At 37.9% G+C, this 27,135-nt stretch overlaps 2 protein-coding genes across 6 annotated transcripts in view; one reads left to right on the top strand and one right to left on the bottom strand.

The window, feature by feature from the left end:
• The window catches only part of CMSS1 (cms1 ribosomal small subunit homolog), a 220,243-nt gene that overhangs the window by 18,177 nt on the left and 174,931 nt on the right, over positions 1 to 27,135 (top strand). The gene's annotated exons all lie outside the window — the stretch shown is intronic.
• Positions 1 to 27,135, bottom strand: part of FILIP1L (filamin A interacting protein 1 like) — a 187,810-nt gene that overhangs the window by 16,368 nt on the left and 144,307 nt on the right. For 4 of the 5 annotated variants that reach the window (XM_085071815.1, XM_085071830.1, XM_085071838.1 and 1 more), the window contains one exon: positions 663 to 3,399. In XM_085071815.1, coding sequence (XP_084927941.1) covers positions 663 to 3,399 — 2,737 coding nt within the window. Of the gene's footprint in view, positions 1 to 662; positions 3,400 to 19,767; positions 19,926 to 27,135 lie in introns of those variants that run through there. The other variant, XM_085071845.1, reaches the window with a different exon arrangement.

The raw sequence follows: 27,135 nt of genomic DNA, 5'->3' as shown, positions 1-27,135 counted from the left end.
TTGTGATACAAGCTTCTGGACTTGGTTTACTTACAAGCAAAGTTTGTAGGAAGGTTTAAAAAGTTTTAACCAAACAGTGTTATACCATACATAATATTTTGTATGTTTGTGTGCAATGTACTGATAATTACCTGAAATGAGAGGGCCAGAAGGAGTTGGGAAATAGCAGGGAAGATAATGAATCAAATCTTATCTGAAGTTAGCAGGCAGTATTATGGCTTAATTCAAATTCTACCATACATGCAGAAAAATACAAACCACACATGACAAACAAAAAAATATTCAGCAAGCAATGATGAAAATAATCAATTATTTACTGGTTTTTTTGTAATGTTAAAATATTTTACCAAGGCAAGTTGCAGTCAAAAGTAATGTGAGTTATTTTGAAAATGGCAATACATAAAGATGCATTTATTCAAGTGCAAGACTAAATATTTTACATAACTGTAATTCAATAAGAAGGTATACAGTAAGTGCACACTTGATAACACTAAGCAGGCAAAACTTAACGTTAGTTCCATATGCTGTTGTATAGTTCATGCACAGATCTTTCCCAAAGTAAAGAGGCCGTTCCAAATAATTCTTGCTGGGATGAAAAACAGGATGGGTTGCTGGTAAGGGTGTCAGCATGTATGGGGGGGTCAGTTATAGACATTACTTACTGTAATTTGTGATTGCCGTGGAAGAGGAGTGGCTGTTGGGGTGATAGTGATACTGCTGGTGATTTTATTGGTGGGCTTAGTGGGGAGGCCATTAGCTAGTGCTGGAGTTCTGTTGTCTTGCACTGCATTACAAGGGCTGATGGGCTTGGAATTGGTGAGAGCTTGGACGTAAGGACTTCCTAAGTGGATGTGGATTTTGTTATCCTCAGTAGTTATTACACTTGATCCTGTACTGTTAGATCTCTGAAACTGCCATGATGACTGCCTGTCTGGGGATACTCTAAAAACAGCATGCTTGGCTCCCATTTCCAAAGGCTCCGAGGAGAGTGTTTGTTCCTGAGAATTTGAGCCAGGTAAAGCCAAAGGGGACATTGTTCTTTCAGGAGTTATAGAACCACAGGATTCAGGAGTTTGAGATCTTGCAAAAGTAGTCATAGTAATAGGAGAAATTACATGCTCCGGGGTTATGTAACCTTCTCCCACTTTTGATTTTACAGGTGTTAATGAGGCATTTTGAATAATGGTAATTCTTTGCTTTGGAGTGCCACAGTTGGGTATAACTGCTGTGCTTGTGTAGGAGTGAGGGCTTTCAGCAGTAGGACTGGTTATTTCAAGGGTTGCTGTGTTCTGTCCATGGTCTGGAGTTACTTTTATGTGAAGAGGTTGGCCAGGTGTATGGCTTAGCACTAGATCTCCAGTCTGTGCACAGTTTCCATTTTGCTTTATGTGTACCTTTCCATTTTGAGGATGGCTCTCTTTGGACTTCATCCAAGGGATCCATAGCTTTTTGTTTGCAGCATTTGTGGTGGATGAGTTGCTTTTGAAAGACGCTGATTGTTCCTCCTCATTATCACTGTCTTCATAGACACGCCCATTTATGACCGTTCTCTCTAAAGGCATGAGGGTTTTGTAATCGGGTGGTTCATTGTCTGCTGGATCTGTCTGGATTTCTTTAGAAAAAACTTGCACATCCGAAATTTTCTTCCCATTGAGACTGGGCCTGATGTTCTTGCTGAAGGATCTGTACCTCTCCAATTCTTTCGTGAGGCTTTCCATTTCTCTTGCTAACTCTTGGTTTTTGTTCTCTTGCTGGAGGAGTTTCCTCTGTAAGACTGTGTGATCACCTCGCAGGTGACAGATTAGGTCTTCTGTTGCCATGTATTCATGAACTTTCTCTTTCAGTGCATCTACTTCTCTGGAAAGATGACTTGATTTAGCTTCCTCTTCTTTGAGTTTCATAAAAAGGCGCTGCTCCTGATTGGATTCTGCCTTTTCTGTTAATTTATACCTCGCCAATTCCATTTTCACAGCCTCCAGCTCCTCTGATAGGAGCTTGGCTCTGTCCCGTTCACTGACATATTTTCGTTCTAGAGACTCAAATTCATCTTCAGTTTTCATAAGATCATCTTCTACAGACTTCATTTCTTTGAGCTTCTGCTTAAGCCTCTCAACTTCTTGAGAAAGTTCTTTGATTATGTTGTTTTCCTGCTGCAAGGAGGTGCTAGATTTAGTACCCTCCTTACGTTTATTTTTAAGAAACTCTTTTTCAACATCTTCAAGTGACTGAAGTCTTTTACTTAGAATATTCACTTTGGAAACAAGATCACTTCCTTTCTCCTCTTCAGCTTTGAGTTTGTTTTTCAGTTCATCTCTTTCTTTTGTAACACTGGACATTTTTTCCTCTGCATCAGATTTTGATTTCAGTGCTTTTTTACTTTCCTCAATCAGCTTTTCTGTAACTGACATCACTTTATTTTGTTCCACCTGAAGCTGAGAAGTTGCAGCTTGCAGCTTTTCTTCTGTTTGCTTTATTTTTTCACCCATAGTTTTTCTTTCATCCACAAGCATCACTGTTAGACTCTTCAGCTTTGTTAAATCTTCTCTAAGTGTAAACTCAGTTTTTTCTAACTTGCTTTCGATTGCTTCAAGCTCACCGACTCTAGCTTTTAAGCCATCCAGTTCATGGGACAACTGCTTTGTTAACATTTTTTCTCTTTCTAAGTTGCATTTCAGGGAATAACAGTCCTGTTTACTCTTGTTGAAAGCATCCTCTAGTTTCTCCAGCTCCATAATTCTTTTATTAAGTTTATCAACTTCTCCTTTAAGGTTCTTGCTCTGTGATGCTTCTTTTTCTAACCTTCTATTAAGTTCCCTACACTGATCTTCCATTTTTATGAGCTCTTCATCTTTTCCTTCCATCTCCAGCAGTCGTTTCCGTAGTTCTTCTACTTCATTGATAAGTGTGGCATTTCCACACTCTCCCTTATTTATCTTATCCCTCAGGTCTTGCAGCTCTTCTTCTGCTTTTCGTAAAGATTTGTTGGTCTCTTCCAGCTCATCGATTTGTCGGCTGAGAGCAGTTAATTTTAGCCGGAGCTGGCGATTCTGACTGTCTTCATTGGTTAGTTTGGCCATCATTGCTTCTTGGTCTTGGGAAATCTTACTGCTCTGGGCATGAAGTTCAGCCTCCAGCCTGCTGGATCTCTGTTTCTCTTCTTGAATTTTTGCTTCAGCAAAAGTCAGCTTCTCGTGTGCTTGTTCTGTAGAAGTGGTTAATTCTTGAATTTTTTCACTTTGTTGATTCAACTGCTCAGTGAGTTTTTGCTGCTCATCCACGACCATTAAAGCAAAGGATTTCAGTTTAGTCAATTCTTCTTTTAGTTTAGCTATTTTCTTGTTGTTTTCCTTTTCTTTTTTTGCCTGATATACTGTCTCTTGTTCAAGAAGCTTTTTCAATCTGTGGGAGGAAATAATATTGTATTTTGTAGCCATTTTAGTGGGCATTTAAAAACACACTTGAAATATTACAACATTTCTGTCAGATGTCCATGAACATCCACTTGAAACTACAAGCAGACCTCTCCTTGCAGCATCATTTGGAAGTGCCCTCTGGCCTTACTTTCTGTTCAGAAGTTCTTTTGTAATGAACACTTCAGTATGATCATTTAGACTTATCACCTTCATTAACTGTGCATCTTTGGTTACATTTTCAACTTTTGACAGGAATCACTGTAACAAAACTATTTTGGTATTCTGCACTATAACTGCACTTCTCTCAGCTGTTTGCTGAGGCTAGGTATGTGCATTTGAGCTTTGTTTAGTTTTTTGTGTGAATTGTGCCTTTTTTTTTTTAAGAAATGTGATTATTACAGTGCTTGCGAAATTAAGTCAGTGCAGCCCTCAAGGGCAGATATCATTTACAGCATCATAAACCTCCTACCATTGTTACTTATAAACCATCCTGATATTTACCATCAAACTGTAAGGATGTTTGAGTAAGTGAGAGAAATGCAGCCACACCGGGCAGTTAGTCAGGCTGCCTAATGTGAATTCCTAAGCAGCATTTTAGAGCAAAATTAGGTAAATTGGTTCTCAGTGAAAGCACAGACCTTGTGACTGGGCATCAAACACACACACAAAAAATGCAGCCAGCAGATAAACAGGCATTCAGGTTGTGCCTTTTGAACTTAACAAAGTCCAAATGTCTTCATGTGTGTTAGGCCTGGATTTGCAGATATGATCAGTGCAACCCTGCTTTTACATGATTCTTGTAGGTTTCCATGATGATTTTCCAAAGTTAATTTTACAAGTTTATGGTAATCCTCAGTCTTTATTGGGATGCAACATACTTAATTTGCAAGAGACTTGGGATAAGGTTCTGCGTTTGTTTATGTAAGAGCTTAAGAGTACCAAATACCTCAACTTCCTAGGTTTTTTTGTAGACTTTTCTTTGTCAAGGAGATGCTTGTGGAGTTGGTCTAAAGTATGATTAGGTTTGGCCACCACATATGCCTACTTTAAATTTGATTTTTTTCCTACAGCCAATGTAAGTATATTCTGGTATTAAACAAAAATCTGAAAAGTGTAGGTTGAAGTAATAAATTATTAGAATTTGTATGTTGTTCTTATGTATGATACAGACTCAGTTGTGTAGATCATGTGAAAGAAATTACTTGTGTTATCAAGACTGTACTTGTACAAAATGACTATTTAAGCACCCATTAAACTTTATCTTTTTCCTCCTCTGAAATATGATGACAACTGTCTAGAAATTCCTGCAATCCTGAAACATAGGATTCCTGTTCCACATTTGTCTGTGGTCACAATTGTGATGCCCTTGTCCAAGAGATGAGTCTTTACAGCTTCCCACTGACAAGTTCCTATTGCAGCCTTCCTTTTAGTTCAGGAAGAGCTTAGATAACAGCCTCCTTTGCACAGCTTTTAATTAGCTGTTGACTGACTGAAGGCATATATTCCTGGGCAATAGGCTGCCTCAGCAGCATCCCCTTTGGAAGCAATGTGGTTTCCTGCACAAAGTCCTTGCCATTCTACAACTGTCCATCAGCCTTGTCTGATTTAATGGTGATGTTGCATAGAAATCCATGACAATAAAATTTCTTATAACATCTTCATAATCCCTCCTGTTTCTATTTTAGTGTCTAAGTTGCACTATGTTGAATGTAATGAAATGCTTTGTATGAAAAATTAACAGAATGGGAAGTAGCCATAAACATCAGTGTCTTGAAGCAGTAACAAATTCTTTACAACAGTCAATTAACATAATGGGGAAAACAGATAGTAAAATGTAGAAATGGAGAGGGAGAGGTTTGTGAAATGAGTTTGAAGGAATGCTGCTCGTTGACAACAAATGAATGCGGAGAGGCCTGCACCATCTTAAAGGCAGCTTTTTACTGTGTTCATGGTATATCAATTTTTGTCCACTTTTCAGTGCTACTTTCAGTTCGAATTCTTTTTAATGTAAAAATCTTTTTTGCCTCCCCACCCTTGTCTCCAAATGCTTTAGTAGTGAAGTTCAATTGATGATTTACCGTTGCCATAGCTATAAAACCATAACAGAAGCACAACTAACAATTTCAATTGGAATGAACTCAGGTTTTGTGTGTGCATGAAGTTAAGACATATTAATATGGTTACTTGGACTTACTAGCATTTGATTTATTGTAGCTTACTTCACTGTAATTTCTTTTTGTAAGGCAAATTTAGCTGTGGTCATTAATACCTTAGGTAGTCAGTGTTTGACCCAACACTTCCATATTAACTAGTTGATATCTCTCTGGCCAAATGAAACTCTAATGCTCCAGCAACTCATGCCCCTTAAATTGCTTTGGAAAGAAGCTCTTAGGCCAAATAGTAATGAACAATTATAATCTGCATAGAGATGCAGTGTAAATTCTTTATGATGCAAGAAAGAAAAGTGTGCACAAACAATAAATAAAATAAGTTGACAATCAAGTCAAGTCTGATCAAGTCTGTGTTGCATGGGCTATTTGAACGAAAGTCCCTAAATTAGTGGTACCTGGATAATTGTGTAAGGATTTTCAAGAGAGTCTGTTTCTTTGGTCATGCCAAATGACTTTGGATATTTAAAAATGATTTCTTCATTCAAAAGACAAAATGCAGTTTTAAGATTCAAACAGACTCACAAGCAAATATTTGTAGTGACTGAGATTTATTTAGTTTTAAAAAAATACTTCTATAAAACCACTTGAATGAAGTTAAAAGCCTAGTGCAGCAATTGTGAGTTAAAGGATTTCAATGTGTTTCCAGAAACAAAAAAGGGATGTATTAAGCATAGTATATTTTTGATACTGTGTCATTAAGTTTTTCCACTTTCTTTTGATAACTGTATGCTTAGTCATATATTCCTATATAGAAAATACCCTCAATAGTGCTGAATAGATAGTGATTTGTTAAAGATAAAGATTGATATTGTAAGAAGTCAGCTATTTGCAAAGATTTTTCCTTGGCTGCTGACTTTGTCTTTTGTGGTTCAGTAGGTCACAGTGACTGTGTCTGCATATATCCACTTAAGAATGGAAGAGGACCCTAAAATGTTTGAGGGTTTTGGTGTTATTTATTTGTTTGCTTGTGTTCTTACATTAATTGCGTCATTTTGGTCAGGGCTTTTTTTGGGAACCCAACTTCTGCTGGTTAATGTATGGTTATATATATTATCTGAATTAAGAAATCAACTGCTTAATTGAAGAAGTGCTTTAACTGATAATAGCACTTAGTGACTTTGGTGACAGGGTAAAAATATTTTGTGTTAACTTCATCCAAAATACTGTCTTCCTGAAGAACAGTATCCAGAGTATTTGAGAGAGCAGTTTTACTGAAGATATGCAAAGGTCAAAAAAGTTGGCTTAAATAAATAATAAATTTTTAAAAAGAACAGGCACTCCCCTAGCCAATAAAATATTTTTATCATTTTCTTTGCCAGCTGAATTTCATGATCATGTAATTTTGTGTTAGGCAAAGGTAGGTATATAATTTAGACAAAGCTTTCACATAACTCTAAGCAGTTGACTTTACAGGACTACAACCCTTTCTGAATTAAGGCCAGCAAAAACAGACATTGGAAATTGTTTTTATGAACATGACTGATAGGTAGTTAAACAGAGTCAGGGCAGTGTCTTATTACTTATTCTTCAGAGCTTCTGTTACAAATTATTGCTTTATTGTGGCTTAATATGGTACTTATTTACAATACCAGTTAACTGCTCCTTTATTTCCTGGAAGAAATTGTATTTCTCAGCTCTCCTCTGTCCACTGTAGTTGTTTCCCTTGGTATGCAGGCTACACTAAAATCTAGTGCATTCAGTTGTGTTGTCTTGTTTTCCTCTTTTTTTCCAAGTGCATATAGCTTCAGCTACACTACATTATATTTGGCAACATAATGACTGTATTCTCTACAAGATGTAGAGACTCCCATAACAGTGCTGGTGTCACGTCACAACATTTTGTCTTTAAGTGGGATTTTCCATTTTCCTGGGGTGACCTGTATTTCATGGATTTTGTTTAATTTATGTTCTTAACAGAACAGAAAGGGGCGACTTTTCTTATGACTTTCACAGAAACCAAAGAAAGTATGGGAGGCCTGAGATTGCAACACTTTTGGTTTTTAACTTTTTTTCGTTTGTTCTGGAATGAATTGCTATTCTTTGAATAATAAAAATTAAAATGGTGGTTTTTTGTTTGTTTGTTTGTTTAAGCAATGTTGGTACTGGTAACTTTAGAAAGGCTGTCTTCTAAGGATGCAAGGGAAACAGATGATAATTTGTAAAGCTCAGCTTTGTCTTTCCTCTCACTGAAGTGTTGTGGAGTTTTAAATGTACGTATTGTCAATATCTGTATCAGACTATTCTGCAGAAATGGCTGTGATTTTTAATTTCTGAGATTTTTTTTTTTTCTAAATCATGAAGATGCATATTTTTAACTAGCTCATGCTCTTCACCCTTCTCTAGATGAAAGATGTGGCTTCCGAGAGGTTCTACAGGTTATTACATGCGGGAGACTTGCTTCTAAAGGTTTTGGACATATGCTTGAATTTCCCCTGGTACAAAGCAAATAAAAGCTCTAAGCTGAAAGCTTTTAAATGTGGATGAAGTCATGCCTCTTCCTTTGAGGCACTCTTCCCAGCTAGCAATAAGACATGGTCTGGCCTTTAATAAGGGAAGAAATATGCTTCATCATTTCTGGTAAATCTTACAAGTTGTTGTAATTTCTTGACACCAGTGCAGTTAAATATTTATTTTTGTAATAAAGCCAGTCTGTTCACAGTTCATTGAAACAAAATTTGGGTTTGTTGAAGTGTTTCTGGTCTTGATGCACCTATGGTTTTTTTTTTTTATTTTGTATTTTCCTTTGCCTACAGTTCTATTTATTGATGTGCAGTTTTTATGAAGACATATGTTACAGCATTTTTATGGCTCTCTATTATCTTTATTAATGCTTCTTTTTCCCCTGTCATAAAGAAAGTCAAAAGCCTTTGAAATTACAGCAGCAACAACATACCATAGCTGTTGTGTAATCTGCTGGCTTTATCTGAATCAGTCAGCACTTCCCAACAGAATGTGAATACTTACTTTAAAATTTGTTTTCCATTACATTAATTTACATCTGTAAATTTCAAAGAATTGGTTTATGCTAGGATTGCAACCTACACAAAGGGTGTCTCAACTGCAAGAGACTGTGTAAGGCAAATTTCCCAATAAGGAAATTTATTTTATAAAATGAGAACTTTTAATGAGGGAGGTGTGAATTCTTCTTCTTACTCCATAGACTATCACAAAGTAATTATCGTTTTATCTGATGCTTAAAATGCTGACTTGCTTTACAACTCTTAATAAAAGTCATAGAAGATGAATGGTATTGCCAGTTCTGGGTTAACTGGCAAAATTTCACATGGATAACCAGATATATTTAGCTGTGATGCTGAGTAAACATAGGCAGATAGTACATGCTTTTAAAAATTAATTATTCTGGAACACTAATATTGTTTGTGACCATGATTTCACAACTACTAAGCTGCTGAAAATTCTTACTGGTGATATAGGGATATTTGCACTCATAAATGTTATGAAATCCTGGGTAAACTTGGTGACATAAATGATGTGAGAAACTTTTAGCAAATTTATATTGGTTAATTTAAGATTTAAGACTGGATTAACTTCCAGTTTGAGTAATTTTACTTCAGCACTAAAAATTCAGTTTTGTTTTATTACAGAACCTCAGTTAAAAAAAAAATTCTATCTTGAATTACATTCTTTCCGTATCTAGATGTTCTTGGAAATCACCTATCAAAACATCAGTCTTGTGTAAAAGGCATTAATGCTTTCTGTGGCAGTAAGGATTTGAATGTCAGTGTGATAATTATTAATTCTGATGTTCATTTCTAATCTTCTAATGGCAGCCATCTGCAGTGTCTGAGATTATGATAGGAAGGTAGGAGTGGGATTTTTAGGTAGGAGTGAAAAAAGATGCTGTCCTATTAAATTGCTTGCAGGTTTTTGCTTTGTTTTGTTTTTTCCTTGACTGCTTATCCTGAAAACAATCTAAATTAACACTAACCTAACAAGACCACAATATTAATAAGCTTTAGTTGAAGTTAGCCTTAAAAACTCTGGGTCCCAGCACTCAGTTTATTAGAAAACATGGTACAGTGAATTGTGAGTTGGACTCTGATGTGTCACTGGTTTTGAGATGCACTCTGCTTTCTTCTTCCCTCTTTCTAGAACTAACAGCTATTTCAGGTATTCTTTGAATTCAGTATCTATTACTGGTGGCATTTCAATGCCATATGATTGTGCATGTAGCATGACTTAATCCTCTTCTGTTCTGATCTAAATACCTCACTAAGGTAACAAGCTCAAGGGAATAGCACTTTTGTTTTGTTACTTAGAAATTCAGGGTTTCTTTTTTTATATTATTATAGTACATATTCACCACCTTCCCCTTCCTCCCCCATCTCTCTCCATGTCTCCCACCACACTGCCTGCAAAGTCAGAAATAAAGCCAGTAATTTCAGATGCAACTCCAGAATTTGGAACTCTTCAAATTTACGTCAGCCAGCAAATTATAGTTTTGCAGATGGAAAGCTTTCAGAAGGAAATGGAAAGATGAACCACAAGAGATGTGGTATAGGGGTCAGAGCAACAAGACTGAGGCAGAACTTTTCAGTTACTAATCCAGGTCCTGCTTCTGTCTTGTCTTCATCCTTAACAAGTGAAATTTTGTGCCCGATCCTCAGATTTATTAAAATGGAAAAGCAGTGTTAACTTACTGTAACAGATTTTGAGAATTGTTATTAACCCAAATAGGTTTTAAGAACAGTAATTACACAAAATAAACCTAGACAACTACTGCTTTTTATAATTTGTGATTTTTAAACAAGTGTCATTTTGCATTTGATTATTTGATATTTGATGTTACATCATAACAAGTTCAACTGATGGGAGAAATTTCTTGTCTTTATGAACCTAAGTTTGAAGTGTATACTTTAGGCATTATGCCTGCTAGAACATTACTTCTTGACCACAGTTACTGAGCAGTTTTTAAAATCACCAATGTTATGACACTCAACACTGCAGAAGTAAACAAGACAGGGCTTAATCCACCCCTTACCCTGTGGGCAGGTGGATGGGTTTGCATTTTCTGTTTGGAATGTCAGTACTAGGAATCGATACCATTGCAGCCTCCTGCCAGGATTTACCAAGTGAAAAACTGTTACAGGAGTTAGCTCCTGAAAACTGTCTTTTGGAGCCTTGCCTGTCTTCACCCCATTCCCCATGGAAAGATTAGGCACAAACAGGGGAGTGCAGCTTTCCCAAGTTCTGGGTATTTCTGCTCAGGCTGCTACTAGCACTGATGAGCATAGCCATGTGTGTTTGGTTTGTGTAAGGCAAATACTACTGTGCTATCACTGCCATGCTGTGTTTACTATTGATGGAAGAGTAATATTTGGAGGTCTGAGTTTTTGTCTTGGCTATCTGCTCTGCATCCTTCAGTTGACTGAGGAGTTTGCAGAAGTTCTGATTCTCTGAACAAGTCAGTTGCTTCAGCTTGGTGTAAGTTTGTAACCCCTAAGTCATAGTTTTACACTTCAATTTAATGATATTGTTTTATATTAAGAAAACAGTCTGAGTTTTCTTTAAGTCATTTCTATAGATAAATCCTGTGGGGCTTTTTGTTCTCTATGTAACATCAGAGTGTGTAGGTTCAAGGTGGACCTCTTTTATGGACTTTTTTTTGGGGGGGGAGGGCAGTTGGGCAAATAAGTGCTGTTGTGGTATCTGATTCACCTGAGGCAACTCTGGTGATGCTGTCTTGACCAGAATTGGGCATAATTGTGCAAGGATCCAATTTATATAAACTTTTTTAAACTTCAATTAGTTAATATTTTTGGTATGACAGAAAATGGCACTCAGCCAACAATAACACATCATGTTACTCAAAGGAGACTGGTTAGTCGTAAATGTCATTTTCCCATAACATTTACAGGAACTGGATGTTCTCTAAAACAATTTTAACCCACATTTTATATAAAAATAAATGTCTGGAGCTGCATTTTCATCCATAGGCAGAGTAGGCATTGTGCCTATCTCTTATGCTAACCATGGCCTTATATTATCAGTCATCACCAGTGGTAGAATTTAGAACTTTCCATACTGCCATGCACACTTTGTCTTTTGAACTGAAGGCATCCTACTCATGCTGCCAGCCCTGGATAAGCTGCTCAGTCATACAATGGCCACTTGCTTCTAGACAGGTGGAACTTGTCTGCAAATGTAATTATGCACCCTTCAGGCTCAGTGCACAAGACAAGTATTTTTGTGCTGAAATTGTGATTAAAACCACATAGATTAAACAGGGTAAGTTAAATAAAGGTACTTTAGTACTGAATGGGACTGTCAGGGAAGACTGAGAGTTTGACATTTTTTGGAGGAATGGGGCTGGTTATAAACAACTAGATAAACATTCCTCAGAAATTATATAGGTGGTGTCACTGCTTTGCAGGAGGATTCAAATTCCATGACTTCTTGAGTGTCCTGTTCTGTTCATACCCATAAAATCTTTATTATATACATACATCCTAAGACAAAAGTAAGCTCTTTTTCTGGTATGCTCATTTCCTGAAGTAGCTCTGTTTCTGTGTTTAATACACTCTGAGAGTTTGAAACTGGGCTTGGATGGCATCCCATTCCTTCTATTTTGTCAGAAAACATAAATTTTAATTGTTACTGCAAATTTAGCATGAAGTATTTAAGTTTTCCTTGATGCTAGTTTGCAAGAAGCAGTGCAGCTGGGGCTTTTATCAGGTTTACTAATATAGTTGCAACTTTACTGGTAGCCAAGACTATAAATAATAACGTTAAGAGAAATATCAAACAGAAGTTTCATTTTGAAGCTAAATATGCATCTTCTCCCCATAGACCTGATAATACGAGGGTGTCCATTTTCTCTCAGATAGGCTTGGCCAGCACTTCATGTTGGAGGCATCAGGTGAGAGAGATGGTAGCAATGCATTGCAGCAGGGCTAACTAGCTAAAGCTGGCTTTGAAGCTACAAGGGATGAAGAATCCCACTAGTTTCCTGGTTTGCACTATGTGACCTTCAGAAATTGAACTGGAACGATTTCTGATGCATTACAAATTGCTTCTGGATACAGTTCTAGGTATCGAACCTCTATAGCTCTGGTGACTTTGCAACCTGGGAGATAATTAATATTCTTGCTATCTGTTCTAAACCTGCTCAATGTTTGGAAGTTGTATTTTCTCTTCTCCCAGTAGCCTTCTGGCCACATAGACCTGTGAGCACTTGGTGAATTATCTAAAGGTGCAAAGTTTATTGTTTATTGTTTGCATGTATTGTCTAAAGCATGTTAATCCTCATGTTAATGCTCTTGTTCAGCATTTAAGTTTACATGGTTTATCCAAACGGATTCTCTTCAAAAAAAGGGGACAAACACATTGTTTTAGACTACAGGACAGGAAGCTATATTGGAGACCTAAAGATGATAGTTTGAGAATTTTTAAAATGTTTATATTTTTAACCAAGGTTTACTTCACAGATTTAATTCACATAGTTAATAGTAAATGATATCTTAAGTAGTTTCTTCACCTGTGATGAACTGTTTAACTGAAGAACATATTTTACTCTCAGATCTGTTGACTATGATGTGTTGAAGTAAGATTTTTCCATTTTTGTGCAGCCTTGGGAGTTCACTGTGTTAAAGATCAAATACCCTGCTTAAGAGTAAAATAAATTGGATCTTTTAGTCGTATGTCCACTTGTAGTGCCAATAGCACTGTTTGGGTGGTTGTGGTGTTTTGGTTTTTCTAGCTACTTGCATATGTGTTCAGCAGCTGGAGTAACTTGCTTGCTTTGTAAAATAAATGTTTCTCTATTTCCTAGGGAAAAAACCCCTTAATTGTTGGGATGAAAAAGTGGATTTAACTAGTTCTAGCATTTCAGTGACCAATGATTTCTTAAACGCTTATAAAATTGGTCTGAGCAGTCTTCCTAGAGCCAAGAGAGATACTTACTTTTTCCATCTTTAGTTGTTTTCCAGTGTTCTTTGCCTTTCAAAAACTGTCATAGGAAAAGGCTTTTTTAGGAAAGGGGAGGGTCACGTGCATGTATGCTTCCCTTGTCCCTTCATATGAAGACTTTGTGTTCCTTGTTCTTTAAGGAACTGTGAATTCAGTTGAACATTCTGTGCCTTGTTAGTGTACCCCAAATTGATTTATAACTCAGTATAATTATGTGACATTTGGCTACATGCCTTACTTGATCTCTTTTCTTGCCTCTTGGCTGATGGTCTGCGGTATTCAGGTTATATTTTCTTGTTTCAGATGTCACAAAAAATGAAGGAGCTGTAGCATGCTTTCATGTACAGTATGTTTCTGATGTAATACATTTTAGCTTTTATCCCTAATTTATAACATGGTTTGAAATGCTGGAAATAAGAGTTATCTCTAGACAGAACTTGCAAGTTGTTTAGTTAACTGCTTTAATCTAGATATATGAGAGTTATAGAATGTTACTAATGTGAGTTTTCTGATTTCTCCCACCCAATTAATCCGGATTGAAATAGGGAAATTTTGCTATTTACAGAGATGACAGTAATCCTATAGAGCTCTAAGTAGTGGCCGGGAGCAAAGCAGGGGCAGGTAGACCCTTTCCAAAGTGGCTGCTCTTTTGTATACCAGGTTACATTTTCCTCCCTCCTCCTTTATATGGGTTAGCAAAGTGTGTAAGAGTGAACATTCCTGTCAGCAGACAGCAGCTGCTTTCCCAAAAGGGAACCAACGTGTGCATCTCCCAGTGCAAGCCTAAGCATTCTCCACCAGCTGGTGTCGTCCCTGCACCACCCTCGTCGGCAGCTATTTGTCATCTGGAGCTGGCCTGGAGTGAAGCTGTACTAGCTGACTTTGCTCTAGAGGCTTTTTGTCCCCAAACTCTGCTTGCTCATATGCATACAAATGAACATGCCCATTTATATATTAGATATGTCTTTAGAAACACAGATTAGAGGTTTAAGGGCTGCCAAGGTTCATGGTGGCCTTTTCATTGAAGGCAATTCAGTATTTAGTTTGGGAATTATAATGGGCTGCTAGTTAAAAGATTTTTCTCTTTATATGAAAGAGTATTGAGTAGTATTTTGCAAGTTAAGAAAAACGTTTCAGCTTTAAGCATTAACACCTGAGCACTGCATTTTTTTTTCACACCTTCCTACATCCAAGTTAGTGTGCTCAACACTGGATTTCAGGTATCTAGGTTAGGGATTGGCTGTCCCAAATGTGGAGCTGTTACACCCTCAGGTTCAAGTGACCAATATAAATCATTCTCCTTTTTTTAGGTATGGATGTGTAACAGAATGGCTCTACTGAGGTGTAGAATGTGCTTGACCAGTGGGTAGCATTTTGAAGTTGAAAACAAAAACAACTTGTCTTCTTCTGAGAAACTTCTTTATAACCTCTTTCTCTTAGCTAAGTAGAATAGAATCATGTTTGGCAATGTGATGGGTGATGTTAGTTTCAGGTAGGCCAAACTTACATGTCATAAAATTTCCTAATTTTTTTCATAATGAGACTTCATGACTCAATGCTGTGTAAATTGTACAAAAAAATATTAAATCCATATTAAGTTGACAGAATTCAGTCAGCTGAAACTTAACTCTTAGATAGTTTTGTCCATGTGATAAAATCCAATGTGTAATTAAAATGTGAGTTTTATGAGTGCATTACTTTCTATTTTTAAGCAGCCAGTTTTGTGTGGTTTTTTATGGTAGTAGCATCATGCTGATTCACTTCAGTTTCAAGAATTTTTCCTCATTCTCTTACTCTGTCATTGCGATAGTTGCTATGCAAACACTAGATAAGCTTTGTGTCTCTAATAAAAAAAGACAAAGTTTAAAATAACCGGTCTGCAATGAATTTGAAAGAAAATGCTTTGAATATGAGGTTTAAGGCAGATTTTAAGAACTCTATCCATCATTTAAGTGCAATTGTTATGTTCCTTCCCAGGCCTTTGGAAATCGGAAATCTACAAAGTATAATGAAGTTTGACGCATTGTTTCGCATGCCTGAAATGTATGCAAGATGAGTGTTTTTCTTGTCAAAAGTGGTTTTTTTTCCCATCCACATTTTCAGTCATGTTCACTAGAGCTCTGTGTACCCTACCTGACATACATCTGTAAAGGTTTGGGAAGTCTGGGCATGAGCAGTTACGTGGCTGTGGGCTCTGGTTTCTCAGCTAATGTGGGCATGCAGTGTGAAGCAAAACGGCTTGAGTTCTGCTCGAGCAGCCACTCTGGTGGTCACCTGCCCAGCCTGAGGCTGAAGTCAAGCAGTTGTGTTACCTCATCATCATACGTATGATGAGCTGCAGCAGAAGGGTGACTTCTGCAACAGGGAGAAAGGACATGTGTTATCAGCTTGAATGGCCAAGGTTATAGGACTTTTAAGTTGTGCTGAAATGTTGCCTAGCAAGGTTAGGTTGAACTTTCACCCCCAATATTTCCATATTGCTATTAAAGGAGGGTTTTACAATGATTTTGCTGGGTGTTCAGCCAGCATTTATTGTCTGCCTGAGCATTAACCTCTTCATAGTCACGTCAGCTCTGGTGAGGAATAATTGCTTTGGGAAATGTTTTTTGTACTGTTTTTAAGTGATGGCTACAGACTGCCTCAGAAGATCTTCAGGTACATTACAGAAATTGTGAACACTTGAGAGAAGTCAGCTCTAACTGCCTGAGAGTGCTCCATTTGGTGCTGCATATAGGTGTGAGTGCAGTTACTGAACTTCAGGAACAACATGGGGCACTGGACATAGAGTCAAAGTGATTTTTGTCTTGCCGACAGGAAACACAGCAAACTTCAAAATCAGCATAATGTACTGAGAGCTGTTAAGAGTCAAAATGTCCATCACTCCACTAAAATCACAAGACTGGGCACTATATTTAGAATTTTTCAGCAGTGATTTTTTGCCTTCTTGGAGCCGAGTAGTACAGTTTAGTGAATGGTTGAACTACCCAAGCTTTCAACTACATCAGAAAGCTCAACCTAGAACTTAAGAGTGGCACGGCAGAATCCATTCAATATGAATGAAAAACCCTAAGCAATTAAAAATTATTGATAAGACAGTTCCTAAGTTCAAATCAACTTGGTGATAAGATAAAGTATTGAGGGAAACTCTTAATGAGACAGGACTTTACACAACTACAGTTGTATTCAATAGTTTTTAAAGATATGTCTTCCTACATTGTAAACGCCTTAGGATTCTCTGACTTAGATATTTTAATTGTTTTTTTAATGAACTGTATTCAGGTAGTACCACACCCAGGATTTGAGAACACCTGCTTGTAGGAATGGTCCTGAGGAGCAGTGGTTGCTCGCTTGCCCATGCCAAACTACGCGTGGTAAAGAATTTTTCCTGAAGAAAAGTCAGTCTTTTAAGATCTGCCACAGAGGGGAAACTCATCGGGAGTAAAACCAGGCTTTTTTAAAAAATCCTCTGACAAGGGTAAATTTGGTAATTCATCATAGTATGAGGTAAATAGTATGAAAATGTTGTTACTCAGCACAAATCAAGAAATAATTTGATTTTACTAATACTGATGGGGAATAGACACTAAGTTTAAATTAGATCCCTTGTCTTCTGGATCAAATCCCTAAAAATTCTGCTCTCAGCAGATGTTTGTCAGTGGAGGAAAAGGAAGTGACGGGAAAGGAACAAAGGGTCAATGCAGTTTGATAGGAAGTTGACTTTCATTTCTGGAGGATATATTTGTTCTTAAAATGTTTTCACATTGGATATTGTGAAAAATAACTATAAAAAGATTTAGATGAAGAAATACAATTGTTTAAGACTGAGTTATGTGATGATTATTTTCTTTCACTGTCTCCTTTTAATTAACAGAACCTAACATTTTAATCACTTAAAATTAGGAAAACCGACCTATTAATACCCAATACATGTAAAGAAATCTGATATAACAAAGGTGTGTAATACAGAGGTGGTGTGGAATAGGAAAACAGCATTTAGTCATTATACCTCTGTCTAATTGTTTTGGAGTTTCACCAGTATAAATGACAGCAAAATTGGTCCTGTAAGTATTAGGTGAAGAATGTTTTTCCTTTTAATTTAAGGAGAACAGACTATGGGAAGTAGAGTTCTACTTCCCATAGTCTGTTTTCCTTAAATTAAAAGGAAAAAGGCTTTTGATAGATGCTGTTATTTGTATTAGGCTTACAGTATTCACAGTACGGATGGTATTTTAGAAACTGCTAAAGCAGTAATTAATCATAAAAGTTACCCTTTGTTGGATTTGGAGCAGCTGAAATTGTCTCTTATCTTAGGGAGCCTTTTTTCTTTTTCTAGTTAGTGCTTTTATCAAATTTATGTATTTATTGCATGTGTAGCATTTCTGTTAATATTTTTTCTTTGTCATATTGTAGTCTTTCACCTTCTTCAGTTTATCCTTTCTACTCAGACACTTTTTGAGGACTGTTACTCAACTTTGGTTCCTAACACATCTGTTCATAACATAGCTAAGTTTTCTACTTTATAACTCCACACTGGATATTTACAAAACTGAGTAATCATTCCAGAACTGCCAGGACACAGGATGCAATTCCGCAGATATGACAGAATAGCAAGCAGAAGACTTTGTCAGGGGCTCAGAATACTGATCAGGGCTATTGTTTTTCTACTATGAAATTACATTTGTTCTGGTTGCTAGTATTCTTTTCATTCTATACATACTATACAGTGCCCTCTTCCCTGATTCTCTCATCAACAGAGGTATAAACTCTGCTTGTTACAAAAAGGATTGTGTTGGAAGCATGGATGTGACTTTTATGTAATTGCCAAGGTTAATAATACATAAATACCTGAATTATCTCTGAAATGAAAGGTCTCTCTATATTTACATTTTTAGGAGCGTGTTGAAAACAACTGCTTCATATTTTCTCATTTAAAGCCAAAAAAAGTCATGAAAAAGTTCACACATGATATTTTGGCTCAGCCTCTAAATCCATGTATGCATACTACAACGTTTGTATCAGCTTTGATTTTTCCTAAATATATACTTGAACAGGGATTTTGCAGGATTTAAAACATTACTAAAGGGAAAAAGAATCTTTACTTCTGTCCTAAAATTTCATGCTGATTTAATTTTGTGTTAAGGAAAAGGAAGACATAACACAAAAACATGTTTTACGTTCAAGAAGAGTTTAAGTTTAAAGGTCTTAAGGTTTAACGTTTCTGACATTTTAAATTACACACAGGACTCTGAAGAGCAGTGCTCAGTAGTTCCAAATTGCAAGTAGGACAGTACAATTGACTTAATTGCAGTTGTTCTTTTAAAGAAGGATTTAACAGGGTTTGGCCCTTAATTAACGGAGAGGACAGTGTAATTTTGCATACTATGCAGGTGTGAGTTATAAACACATTGAAATCTAATCTTTAAAGGTGTTTTGCACCTCGTCAGAACTGTTTTTCATTCCCTGTTTTCTGGAGTTGGTAACTGCAATACTGTTGAGCATCTTGCAGAATAAGCCTTGAAGAGAGCAGTATGTTTTCTGATTCTCACAGTCATCATGTGTTTGACCAGGATTTAAAGGTTTTTTCATCAAAATCTGACAGTTCTGCCCTCTTGTGATTTGACACTTGCGTGCAAGACACAGAAGAGGGAAGCAGTGTGTAGGAGTTGAAAAGTTTGTTAGTAATTAAACTAGTTGCAATTCTTTCTTTTAGACAGAGCATAAACTTACTGCAAAGTAATATTTGTGGCAATTTATACATCGCTCTGTAAAGTACAGTAGAAGTTCTTCAAAAGTATAGTAAGTGCTTAGAGGCATGTGTGCATACATGTCTACTAATATATAGCATATGCATGTAAATGCAGCAGAAAGAGAGGCAGTAGCTGTATCTAATATATTACAATACTGTTGGACTCCTTCCACAGCTTTAAATGCAGTCATGATTTTATCCGACCATTTGGAAAGTGTGTGTAATTCATAACTCTCTCCTTCTTTAACGTTACGTTAATTCCTCATCTGTTGGCTCTGTAGAAATTGTTTTAAAGATAGTTTTTAACGCTTGAAATAGTCGCCCCGTATATTATTAACCAGACATCTTCTAGATCTCCTGATGCTGTTTTGGGGTATTTCATTGTTTCTCAATCCTCACCCCTCTCTTTTTTTGGAAGTGACTTTTTTAAGCAAAGGTATCTCCCTAGGAAAAAGCCAGAAGCGCCAGCGCTAGCCAGCAGAAGCTCGCTTCCCACCCTGTGCCTTACCTTGCGCTGGGCTCTGGCAGTCGCGGCGGAGCTGGTGCAGCGGGGCGCGGGCGCTGCGCGGTGCCATCGGCGCTGCTCCGAGCGTTCCAGCGCTCTTCCCGCAGAACAATGCGGGATGGGCGCACGGCGCGCCCGAGCCTAGGCGGCATTACGTCAGCGCATTGCCATATAAGGCGCGGTGCAGCCCCGCCGCGCTGCCCGGGGCTCTCCGCCGGCGGCCGCAGCCTGGGCGAGCGGGGCGTTGGGCGAGCTGGGCTCTGCCCTGGGCGAGCTGGGTTCTGGGCAAGCTGGGCTCTGGGCAGCTCTGCTCTGGGCAAGCTTGGCTTTGGACAAGCTCGGCTGTGGGCAGCTCCGCTCTGGGCGAGCTGGGCTCTGGGCAGCTCCGCTCTGGGCTTTGGGCAAGCTCCGCTCTGGGCAAGCTCGGCTCTACTAGGCAGTTCCTCTCTGGGCTCTGGGCAAGCTGGGCTCTGGGCAAGCTGGGCTCTGGGCAGCTCTGCTCTGGGCTTTGGACAAGCCCGGCTCTGGGCAAGCTGGGCTCTGGGCAGCTCTGCTCTGGGCTTTGGACAAGCCCGGCTCTGGGCAAGCTGGGCTCTGGGCAGCTCTGCTCTGGGCTTTGGACAAGCTCTGCTCTGGGCTTTGGACAAGCGCGGCTCCGGGCAGCTCGGCCCTGGGCTCTGGGCAAGCTGGGCTCTGCGAGCTCCGCTCTGGCGAGCTCGGCCCGCCCGGGCTGCTGTGTCGGGCTGAGCGCAGCGCTGTGTGAAACGCTGCACTTGTCCACCAGCTCAGGGTCGAGAAGAATGTGCGGAAGGTTTGGGTTAGGGCAGTTCCTCTCCAGCGCTGATAATAAAGTCGTTAGGAGTTGTTACTGATTAGGTACAATGTTTGCCACTTGGTCCTGCAGCCTAGAGTTTGAAAAGGGAAAAACTAAATTCCAAGTCATCTTCTTTAATTAGTTGTTCTAAGGGAGCTTTCTTTTTTTTTCTTTTTTTCTTTTTTTTTTTTTTTTAATATAACAAAAAATGTGACTTTAACTGAACTCCTCTGAGGGCGATATGAACTTTGAGCCTTCCTTTTTTCGTTCTGTAAAGAGTCGGGGTCCTTGGAGGATAGTATTTTATTTCCTGATGATGTAACTACAAAACAATTATCTTAAGTGATGATGGGAAGGCCAGATGAAATCTGATTTTTTTTTTCTCTTCAGTGTTTTTTCTACAAACCCCTTTCCCTTCTCATATGTTTGTGTTTCAGCTAACACAATTAAGCAGTCCAACCAACTATTTTTAGTAAGAAGGTCTTGAAGAAACGAGTCGTTTGTTTTAATATTTAGGAAAGAGGCAGAAAGCCAAAAAGTAGGATTTAGATGGAAGAACTTAAAATGTATCTCTTGTATTCCCCATCCTTTAGTGTACACCCTGAATAAACACTGAGAACAGAAGAAAGAAATACTGGAAATAGGCACAGAATTTGTTATTGAAAATCCACTAAGGGTTAACGGGAGTCAGTGAAATAAACTCCTTTTATGTTGATGGGTAAATTAGACCATTGAAAGGAGTTCTACCCTATTAAAGTGTGGAGTGTTAAAGTAGGTGCACCCACAGTTCATTTATTTTCAGCATTTGAATTTTGTTCTCTATCTCTGTGACTTAAGCTGTTCTCTGTCTGCTTTTGGTGTGTTTTGTCATATTGAGCATAATGCTAACATAAGGCAATTTACTTATTTTGGGGTGTTGTCTGTAAGTATGAAGACAAATGGTGATTAAAATGTTTGCAATTTATTTACAAGACAGGCATCTTTTAGCTACCTTGCATATATTTACCCTGAGTGTAGCCTGAAAAAGGTATTTATTCTTTAGCTGGAAAATTCCTGGCAAGCCCTTGCATTGTTGCTGAGTAGACTTCCTCAGAATTATGTTGCTTATTTGTATGGGTGATCCTGCTGTGTCCTCTTTGTAAGTTTCTGAGAAAGTCAAGATTTGGGTACTTGATCAGAAAACTTCCAAATCAGTTTAACACTTCCCAAATGGTTTTGGAGATAGAAAACATCTTACTTGAATGTACCGAGGGACAGACCAGGATAATATTTTATTTGCTATTCTAGGGAGATTTAATAACCAAATCCAAACAAAAACAAAATAGCCTGTACTTTAGCTAAAATTGACCTATTCTGTTCCTTGGCTAATGTTTTTGGAAGCTAACATTTTGTCTAGTTTTTCTCAAAAGTATTATGCCAATATGGATCATTTGAAATACAGGCTCATCCAGGTGACCTTGGTATGGGGAACATCTTCAGCTACAAACTCATCCTTTCTGCTGGGATTCTGTTTAAAAAGACAGGACAACTGCAGGTGCAAGGTACTGCCTTAGAGCAGGCAGTGGAGGTACTGCTGCATCCTGTTCTGATTTGCAGGGGGTCAAGTTAGTTATTCAATGGAACACAGGCAGGAGTTAAATGTGAATGCATTATTTTTTACATATGTATGTGTGTATGCAAGCATATAAATCTTTAGGGGTGAGAACTACTGTTTCTGTCCTGGGTTTGGTTTTTTTCCTTCCCTTCCCTTTGCAATTGTTTTGGTTTTCTGCATCTTTGCCTTTACCTGCACATACCCTGTTTCTGTAGTCTATATGAAAATTGTCTGCATTTTTGTTCTCCCACATGAAACAGTTGGTTTAGGCCATAAGCAGCTTTGAAGAAGAGGACTTCTCAAAAGCTGGTAAAAAAAATCAAAAATCCAAAATCCTCACAGTCTAGTTTTGCTCTGGAGTTGCAAGGAGCACAGCTCAGATAGTTCTGGTGATAAGTTTATTTGTAGTCTGGAAGCAGGGAATAGGGGTTGCAAGTCCTTCTGTTTATAGGTCTGTGTTTACATCTGGGGATGGCCAAAATATGAACTCCTAGTTTCTTAATTAATTCTCCTCTGCAGATGCAAAAGTGCACATCTGTGACCTTCTGCAAACTAGCTTTATCAAAGAGCATCAGCTGAGTGTATAATGACTTCACTTCCTTCTCTTTTATTGTCATGACTTAAAGGACAGAGTACAGTAACTATATTATTAAAAATTCCAAGTTCTGGATTACTATACTATAACATGAAAAGCTTATTTTTATCTGAGGCAATGAACTGAGCTGCAGTGAAGCCTTCCTTCACGGTTTTTTTACACTTTTTTTCAGTATCTGTAGGTGGAATCCTGGCATTGCTGAACTACACTAAAGAGAAAAAAAAGCCTTTGGGCAGGGAGCTATGCCTGTCTCATTCTCCATTCCTCCCTGAAAATGAATTCTGTTTCCTTAGTTACTACACATAGTTTTGCACAGAATTGGTGCATTTGCAAGTATTGTGACAGCAAAAGGAACTGTGGATTTGTAGAAGTTGAAGACCAAAAGCAAATCTTACTAAATCATTTGGTGCATCTCCTGTCAAAGCAGGGCTTCTCTGTGCAGCAGCTTGCTGTGCCTTTTGTCTAGTCCTGCTTATTGTTTTGTGTTGTTATTTCTGCCCACATTCTCTCAGGATTTTACTTTAAAAAATGGAAGCTGGAAAGACGGAAGATTATATGAGGCAAGGAGAAGATGGGACAAATAAACTAAAAGACTTTGAGGCAGTTGTTTAGACTTCATCTTAAACTATCTGAATTCCTCCCATTGCTTCCATCGTTACACTACTTCTCTTTCCTTTTTCTTCCCATGGCATTTCATAGCAGCAGTTCCAGTGTCCTTAAACCCATAACCTATCTATTGCAGCATTTGACCCCTTCCTTTGGCCATTTTGTATCTAAGATAAATAAAGGAAATTAGAACTTGGGCCTCAGTTCAACAAAGCACTTAAAACATAGCACTGTGTATTTTTGTTGAAAAAGGAAAGGACTTCAGCAAAAGTCTGATTTTAATGATATATTGAAATGCTTGGCTGAATCAGGCTCTTGGTCACACTTACTTTATGTAGATATTGTTGAAGCTTGGGCTTTTGGAATTCCCTCGGGGTTTAAATCTTTAGATTACTTTCATATTCCAAAAATAAATATCTACTGAAGTACAAATATTGTCAAAGATTTTATTAGTATTTTACATTACTTAAAACTGTTTGCTATTTTGGAGGTGGTCTGTTTAAGTTTTGCATGTATTACCTGGAGAACTGAAATATATGCAGGACTGACGAGTTGAGTTTTATTGTCTTGCACAAATGGGACCTGATATTTAATGTTTTAATAACTCGTGTGACTTCAAGGATTTTACTCCACTGTGTGCTCAGCCTTGTTTCAGAAATCTGTGTGTTTTGACATTACTTAATGGAAGAAGACTCAGTCTAATTATTTCTTAGATTAATAGCATCCTTCAAAAAATTTTTAATTTATCTTTATTATTTCTCCTAGCATTGTGTTTGATGATCTCTTAGATTTCATCAGTAAAATGTTTTAGTGTTTTATATCCTAATGTATAGATTAATTACTGAATATTCTAAAGAGAAATATGGAGGTTATGACTTATTTACAGTCTGAAACGTACTGACAATTGATAAATGCATGTGGAAGGCAAGGGGCAGAAGCAGGGGAAAGTTCTAAAGATAACATTCTTCAGATTCATGTGTCTTTTACTATGGACCATGGGCGGAAAGAGATTCATATCTTCATTACTCTGTGGTTTTAATTTTTTTTGGCAGCAGAAAGAAATATTTTTTCAAACTCTCCTATTGTTTGCAGATTCCATTATTCTCCCTTTTTTGGCAGATACAAATAAAATTCATAGCCAAATATTAAGGATAATTTGATCCCTTTATGTTGGGCGCTGCATTGGGAAGTTGATGACTGCACCTCTCAGCGACTAATGGCTTCTAAGGAGAGCTTGCAAGTGCTTCAGGTCTGCTTGTGAGATGGTTTCCTTTTGTATATGGGACCAAGGTAATTTTTTATGAAAAAGACATTTTTTTTACATGGCAGAATTTACCATGAACAAAGATGAACTAAATTTGTGTGCCTTCCCCTACTCCATATAAACCATATATAGGCAAGTAATCTTCATAATGAAATGAGATAACGTGCTTTAGTTCATGAAAGCTCTGTACAAGAGTGTATTTTAAGAAGAAGTTTGGGATTGGAGGTTTGTTTTGTTTGTGATGGTTCTGCAGTGAGATTTTTTTATAAGCCCACCCCCACCCACAAGTATGCCTGTCTAGTTGGGCTATTTCTGGAGGCACGACAGCCATTTCAGTATTAATGCCATAGCAAAAGTGAGTTGTGATCCTGTGAAGACTTAGTACCTTGGAAGGTAATAAGTTTCATGTCTGTGAAGTTGCTTGAAAGGAGAACACATTTTAGATGTCTCTCATTAGTCATTAGACTGCAGAAAAAAAATGTGACACTACTTACTACTTTTCTTCATCCATTTCCTTTGAAATTCAGTCACAGCAAGATTCTTTTTGTAGAACTTCAGGGAACTTGTGTGGCTGAAACATTTTGAGCTTCAAGTCTGACTCCACATGAATCCCTGTTTCCTTTTTATGTATTAATCTAAGCTGTTATTTCAGTCATTTTATTCAAAGTGATCAACTCCCTTTCAGAGCAGTGTAATTCTTATTTGAATAAAAACTGCACAGGTTTGTTGCCTCAGCTTTTCACACTGCCATGGATTGAACATGGTGCCAGTGGAGGATGTTCCTTTCAAGATTTGATGATATGAGATGAAAAAGTAGATTAAGTTATTGCAGACTCTTTCAGCTCCTCCATATCATTCACCATCTCCTCCCTTATGCTTTTCCCTTCACATGTGTTGTTTCTGCACTAGTTGCTGGGTGATGCTGTTCCACCAATGGCTTGGAGAGCAAAGCTCAGCACACAGGGAGAGGGGATTTGGCATTCAGTGCATTTCTTTCAGGTTGCCTCCTGAGCCCACTGGCTACTTTGAGAGTGCAAGCTTGTCAGGCACATGCTTAGGTGAATGCAGACTTGAGTGCAGCACAGGAATTGGAAGGAGGCTCACTGGTGCCACTGACAACTATGCAAAGAGTACAAAGTTGCCGTGCTCTTTTTTGGTGCTTAAGCAGAGAGAATCCAGAATTAAAATGTATCATGAAGCCTACACTTCATTGTTATAATTCTGTTGAGCAGGCCTCCTACTGATTAACCCAGTGAAAATAGAGCTGTTAAAGAGCTTATCTGAAAGGGAGTAAGGTTGTAGAAGAATGTGTATGGATGCTAAGGAAGGCAAAATTTGCAAGGAGAGAAAATATTTTTTGTTGGGCTGCCTGCAACAGCAGAGTAAAATACAAACATGCTCTTGGGCCCAGAGGCCCTTCTTTGGGTCTGTAGATGCTGCATTTATATTACAAAATCTGTGTAATAACAGACATGTTCTCTGCCTTGATAAATCCTCCCCTTAGGATTCCTGGTACGAAATGTATTCAAAAAGGCTTTTCTTATTCTCTGTAATTTCAGTAGCTATATGTTAGTCCCTATTTAAAGCACAGTACTTCAAGTTATTGGTGATTTTGGTACCTGTTCAAGGAATATGTGTTGAAATAATGCAGAGGCAAATGTGTCCTATACAGGCTGTTTTCGATTATGGATTCCTAGGGATGTAATGTAACTCGTAAAACTTTGATCCCTTTGGGATTCAGAATTGCTGAGCTATCTGATAGATTCATAGTTCAGAAATGTGACTTAGTTGTGCGGTTCAGTTCTCTGGTCTGGAAAAGTATTTACAGAATTTCTTGATCTCCTAGGGTATAGTCACATGTAGCTCTTTGTGTTAGTCTTGCCCACAGCAGGTACTGTTCAAGGAGTCTCTTGGGCTTGGGGAAATGTATTTAGCAGACTCAGACACTCCACAGCTCCAGAGTTTGCAACAAAAATTTTACAAAACCCTTGAGTGAGGAAGGGGAACAAATACAAAAGGGTATTAATTTGGCTTTTTTACGGCAGCTGGCATGAGACATATCAGCCTTAAGAACCATTACTTTCAACTCAGCACTATTTGAAGTTGTGTCATTATCTGGGAGCACTTTTATTGATCTCATGTCTCCAGGTGTTATGTCAACAGGATGGACTATTACTAAGAAAGTCTTTTAGGAGATGAACTAAATGCTTGAATGGCCTACAGCTTGCTTCATGCTTAAAAACTGAACTAAAGCACCAAAAAAAAAGTTGTTTAAGGAAATTTTCTTCCAGGACCTGCAGGAAAGGCAAAATTTTCTTTTAGGCCCTAAAATCCTATGCTCTTTAAACAGTCTTCCCTGCAACCTTTCCCACTGCTTTATAGTCTGCTTTATTTTGTGGAGTTTTTAAGTTGTTGAATACTTTAATCTGTTTTGTTAAGTTACCTTATTTTCAGTTGTAAGGATCAAGCTTCTGTACCTTTTAACATAGTTTGCTCTG

The sequence above is a fragment of the Lichenostomus cassidix genome, chromosome 1 (genome assembly GCF_008360975.1).
Source record: "Lichenostomus cassidix isolate B80296 chromosome 1, HeHo_3.0, whole genome shotgun sequence".
NCBI classification, from domain to species: Eukaryota; Metazoa; Chordata; class Aves; order Passeriformes; family Meliphagidae; genus Lichenostomus; species Lichenostomus cassidix.
This window is presented reverse-complemented; position numbering and strand designations above follow the sequence as displayed.